Here is a 6,000-nt window from a genome sequence, read left to right on the forward strand (position 1 = left end):
ACCACCACCGACATTGAACTTCACAGTCTGTGGATGGAATTCAGAATGGATGTGAACTTAAATGGGGAGAAAAAAGAACACACAAAACCCCCCGACATCTTTATCTGCACCAACCTCTCAGTGCATGTTAACAGTGCCTTTGATTATGAATGTAGCCCGTGACTGTGTCACAACAGATACATGCAGAGAGCTCAAAAGTAGCATGTTCACTTTCATTAGGCCCAAATTATGGTAACTGTTAGACCTTGTTCTGTAATGTTATTAAATGCTACATCATAACCTTGGCTCGTAATATTTTGATAACTTATGCTCCAATACCATTTATATTCTTTGTTATCCTATGCATTTGTATCTATGCCCTTTAAAGTGTTATCCTAAGAAGAGGTCTAGAGACTTCACCAGATTGCCAAGAGGATCCATGGCACAAAAAAAGGTTCGAGAACCCCTGCCTGGTGAAGTAGGCGTGAGCACTATAGCCAAAAAACATGGATTCCAATCCAGCTCTGCTAAGTTCTAGTTCTGTTCCTTTGAGCAAAAGGATTTAAACTCTCTGAGCCTCGAATTTCCCCATCTTGACTGAGGGAGCCAACACAGAAACAATACCTACTTCGTTCATCAACAACTTAACTGAACACCTGGTTACTCTGCGCCAGGCACAAGGCTGAGTTCTGGGGCTACAGGAATGAACATGACAGAGAGGGAGGGCCCTTCAGTACTTTCTACAGAAGGTCATGCCATGTACACTGTTTAGCAGTGACTGGCACATGAGCATTCTATAAACACTACAGTCCTACGGCTAAACCCACAACATTTAATGTTTAATTACGTGCTGATTTACGCTGCCTCCCATGTAACTATTGTTGGTTCATCTAGCTCGTGCCCTCCCAACAAAGCATCACGCTCACAGAGGGCACAGCTTGTTGGATGGAAGAACACAGGATTTGGAAACAAATGGCTCTGGCTTCGAAACCCCACTCTGGCACTGGCTAGCTCTGTGACTATACCAGAGACCAGTAGCTGTCCCCCAAATCTGTCCTCTACTTCCTCTACAGTAACAGAATTTCTAGATTTTGGCTGCGCACATGGACACTCAGAATTAAGAATAATATTTCCCAGCCTCTCTTGCAGCAAAGTATGGTCATGTGATCAAATTCTACCCAATGGGAATATAAGCAGAAGTGATGTGTATAACTTCCAAGAAGTATCCTGAAATTAAGAGGGCCTGCCCTTTACCTATCCTTTTCCCTCTCAGCACGGCCATCAGGGTCATGAGATGCCCTTGGGAATGGAGGCGTGCACATGGTGCAAGACAGAAAGGGCCTGGGTCCTACCACTGTGGAGCACATTTCTAGCTGGTACAGTGATCTACCTCCGGCAAGTTCCTCCACCTCCCTGGACCCTCATCTACAGAAAGGTGATCAGACAAGGTCTCTACACAGCAAGGTTGTGCTGAGGATTTAATGAGATGGGGTTTGCTTCACAGTAAGTCTTGAGTTAGGAGAGGTGATATTGCCACTGTTCTTATCTTGCTGCAATGAAAAATGTTGGAAATTGAGACATCTTAACACTGCCCTGGGAGCCCAGAGGTGGCTCCATGATCACACACTTGAAAGACATCCATTAGCATGGCCATCATTAGCCATGCTAATCCTCCAGACAAGAATTCCCTTCTCTGACACCCTTGTCAAAAGGCCCCCAAGGAAGGGAGGTGAACTCCCTCTGGGACTACTGTTGGGAGAGGGTGTTTGTTCACCCATACATCACTATCCTCATCTATCCCTTCGGAATCCGGGAATCCTTCCTCCGAGGGCCCTGACCCACCTCACTCCTCTCTGCCTCCTTACCTCTGCCTTTGATCAGCCCAGCCCTGCCTCTGGGCACACTCCCACAGGACATCCAAGTTCCCTTCTCTCTCTGTTGGAAACACCCTCTGGTCGCTCCCCAAAGAAACTTCCTAACTGGGAAGTAAGTGATCGCTTCCTGAGCCCCTCCTATTCAAATAGAGGCTTCCCACGCTCTCCAAGCGAAATCCTCTCCCATCAGAGAAGACTACAGAACCATCAGCCGCCGACAGGCTCTCCTGCATGGATCCAGAGAGGTCCCAACCGCCTCCATTGGGAGTGTTCTGTGGCTAACACTTTTAAAGCGATTTCATCTTGTTTGCAGCATCAGCACTGGGCTGGGAGGCATAACTCTTCCTGGCAATGCAAAATCGAAATTTGCTTTATGCGCCTAAAGCTCATATTCATCTTCCCTGATAGTTCCCTCCCTGTTCCTCAGACACAAATCCTAGTCTCTCTCTCCCACAGAGTTGTCATCATCCTGTGTCACTGTCACTCACACAGGCTGCTCCCAGGCACAGCCACAACCAGCTCGCTCTTTCTCTCCCTCTGCCCCTTCTCCATGGTGGAACTTTACTCTCCTCCTCATGGTTCAACCAGGTCCAGGCTTTAGAATGGGAACAAGGGTGGCTGTGGCAGCCAATGGCTCCCCAGTGGGATGGGAACCCAGAGCAGCAACAGGAAGAAACAAGACAGTGGTCAAAAGGGCAGGAGTCAGCACCCAGACAAGGAGAAAGGAGGAAGCTGGGAGCAGAAAGCACAGGCCTAATGATGTTAGAGGAGCCACACGCATCTTGGAGACCCACCCTGTATCCCCCAGGGTTCCCTAACTCACACTGCCTTTCAGGAGGCTGGCTGCACCTCGGATCAGTCTCACTCTGCAGAGCACTTAGCCTTATCCTACTGTTCACACACACACAATTTTACTCCAGGGGTGTGACTCACATGGGCATAAAACCTGGGATTCTTTGCTGTTTCAAAGTCACATTACACATTAATTTGCATGACACAGCAAGAACGCTGCCCCATGAATCACTCCACGCCAGACTGCAAGCAGGAAACAAGACCCCACCGTGGGTTATGTCCCCTCTCCAAATACCTTCTGCTCTCCAAGGTCCCCTCCACCATGCTCAGAGCCACTGAGGAAGGAGAAAAGAGGGGATGTCCCCAGTGGGGCCCAAAAGACCAGGCAGAGATGAATGTGTGTCCAACAGTTCCAAACCTCCCCACTTTCACCACGTCCGTCTCCTGCCACCATTCCCCTTCAAGGCCACCTTGAGGCTCATTGTCCCCCACGGCACCTGTTTATACGCGAGGCTGGGAGTGAAGGGAAGACAACAGTGCAGGTGGCAGGGCCCAAGCTTCCACTCCACAGAGCGGCCCAGCACTGGGAGCAGCGGGACTTACAGTCCTCGAGCAGCCAGAAGAAACAAAAGGCACAAATGTCACACTCCTTGTTTTCCCATTGGTGCTTCCCTCAGCCCTGGGCCCCACCCGACCACTCTGCCTCTTTCCCGCCTTCGCCACACAACCCACCCCACACCTGAACCTCCCGGAGGGCTTTCCTTGTTGGTCCTCCTGAATCCACATGAACCACTAATTACTGACTTGCACCCAGACACTAAGCGAATGACAAACAGAGAATCACAAATGGCAATCGGATCGTTAGGACTGGCGAACAGAGCGCTTCCTGCCTTCTGAGTCCACCTGAGCACATGGGAGACACTATCCTAACCCACACCTGGGCAGAGGCTCTGCCGCCAGGCCCGGGGTGTGTGCATGCGCTGGGGCAGGGAGGGCTGGCACTAATGAACTTACACATTGCTTCCTTCGTGCGCTACGCACTGGAATTACCTAGGACGACTGAAAGTCAGATGCCTGGGCCACCCTCCCAGAGAATCTGGTTGAATTGGTCTGGGATTGCCTCCTAGACTTTTATTTTTAACATATTTTTTAATTGATTCCAGAGAGGAAGAGAGAGGGAGAGACAGAAACATCAATGATGAGAGAGAATCATTGACCGGCTGCCTCCTGCATGCTCCACACTGGGAATCGAGCCCACAACCCAGGCACGTGCCCTGACTGGGAATCGAACCCTGACCTCCTGGTTCACAGGTCCATGCTTAACCATTGAGCCATGATGGCTGGGCCCGCCTGGACTTTTAAAAGCTCCCCCAGTGATTCCAACCTCCACCCAAGTTTGCAAACCAGTGACTGCACACATTTATGATGTGTTCAGACGTTTTTCAAAACAGTCAAGATGTTCAGAACACTCACAGCCTTTCACTGTCAAGAAAGATGATAGCCCGTGGAGGCCTCGTCCCATTCTACGGAGGCTCAGACGTCAATCCCGTCAATCCAGTCAATCCCGGTGAGGCCGAGACTGGAACTCGGGTTCTCTAACCCCAGGCTCCGTTCTCTGTCCACCCACCTGGGAACTCTCACCGGGGTGTAGACAAGGCATGAAAGCAATCTCCACTGCCAGCAGGTCTTGGACAAACCTCATCAACACAAGAAACCTGGACTTGGAGGTGCAGAGACCCAGGCAGCAGTGACGGCCGGTTCTGAACGCAGGGGACCCAGCCATCCGGAGAGGTGTGCCCACGTGTGAGGCCTGGGGCAATGCAGAGAGAGACAGATCCTGGCCAGGGAGCTTATCCGAGCCCCAGTGCGTCCTAACATACCTCACTGAAGACGGGGCTCAATGGCAGGGAAAGTAGTTCTGAATTTGAGGATGGACACGTGTTAGGCACTGGGAAGAGAAGCCTTAAGAGAGGCGTCCAAGGTTTGCCTCTCAGCACCAGTGTCTTCGTCCAGCTCTAAGCATTCTGACCGTCTGTGGGGGCACAAAGACGAACCCTAATACCTTCCCAAACCAGGCAGCTCCAATCCCTCCAGCCTCTCCTCCTGCCAGAGCACAATCGGAGCTTCCCTGGTGAGGGGACATAGGACGAGTCCCTTCAAACACGTGTTTGTATCCAAACTGCTTAGGTAGGGCAAAGCACCCCTCAACCCCTTTCCAACCACGCCCACCTCCCCCGCAGCATCACCACACCCACCTCCCGGACACAGTAGGAATAATGTCGCCACGTCGGGTTAAGGATTTACATGGACCATGACAGAGGTGAAGTCACTCAAGCACATTTGTAATACTGCAAGGAGCCAGCCCACAACCCACATGGAGTCCCCAAACCACTGACGGGCAGATGGGGGACCTCACCCCTTCCAGGCCTGGGACAGACACTTTAAGGGCAGCAAATGTTCCTTCTTGCAGACCGCACACGCTGTTCCACTATTCCTCCCCGGCCAGAAATGGGCCTCTCAGTACACCAGTCCAACCCGTGCCACTCAACCTGTGCCACACAACCTGTCACACACCGGCCGCCTCTTGGTGTCTCGACATCTCCTGGTGTTGATGGGAAAGAACCACACGGAATTACAGGAACCAACAGCAGGTTAAACTTTCCCATCGATCGATCGCGCTGAGAGCAATGCCACTTACCCAGCACAGCCAGACAGCTCAGCACCGGGAGAAAGCACTTCATGTCGGCAGCGGAGAGAAGTCACAACACGGGCGCTTCCTCCTCTCCCCGGACTTAATCTCTCATTGCTGGCAATCCACTCTCAGCTCCGGGGGACAGTTTTGGAAAGAGAACTTAACTCAGAAAATAAGAAAAGGTTAAAGAGAAGAGATCAGCAGGAGGCAGTCGGGAGGGCCACGGGTGGGTGGGGCGTGTTAAACTCCCCGATGCAAAGAAAGGGTCCAGAACAATCCTGCAGGCGCTCTGGGCTCCTGCCACATCGTGTGCCTTGCGGTTTCCACTGGAATTACAGATTGCGGTGGGTTAATCCTCCAGGAAAAGGGGAAAAGAGTCTGAGAAAATCCTTTCATCCGCTGATTATACAGAAATGTCCTTGGCTTCCCAGTGAAGGTGTCTGCACTCTCCCTCATTCGGATTCCCCACAGGGGACTGGGCAGGTTTTGTCAAAACCTTCCACAGCCAAATCGCCCCTGGCTAACAGCGACTGCCTGGGTTTCTTCTTGGAAAAGTGCTCTCCATCCATGATGGGAGGTCACGGAGCTGCCACCAGCCCCTGACCTGCCAGGTACACACGAAGCCAGTTGGCGTTTCCGAGCCCTGAGGCGGTCCCCAATGCC

The 6,000-nt window shown here is 51.7% G+C and overlaps 1 protein-coding gene across 1 annotated transcript in view; it reads right to left on the reverse strand.

The window, feature by feature from the left end:
• Nucleotides 1–5,483, reverse strand: part of IGSF3 (immunoglobulin superfamily member 3) — an 83,785-nt gene extending 78,302 nt beyond the window's left edge. The window contains exon 1 of the mRNA XM_028154146.2: nucleotides 5,344–5,483. Within this exon, the coding sequence (XP_028009947.2) occupies nucleotides 5,344–5,386 (43 nt within the window). The 5' untranslated portion in view covers nucleotides 5,387–5,483. The remainder of the gene's footprint in view (nucleotides 1–5,343) is intronic.
• Nucleotides 5,484–6,000: the final 517 nt, after the last annotated feature.

This window comes from Eptesicus fuscus, chromosome 22, assembly GCF_027574615.1.
Source record: "Eptesicus fuscus isolate TK198812 chromosome 22, DD_ASM_mEF_20220401, whole genome shotgun sequence".
Classification (NCBI taxonomy): domain Eukaryota; kingdom Metazoa; phylum Chordata; class Mammalia; order Chiroptera; family Vespertilionidae; genus Eptesicus; species Eptesicus fuscus.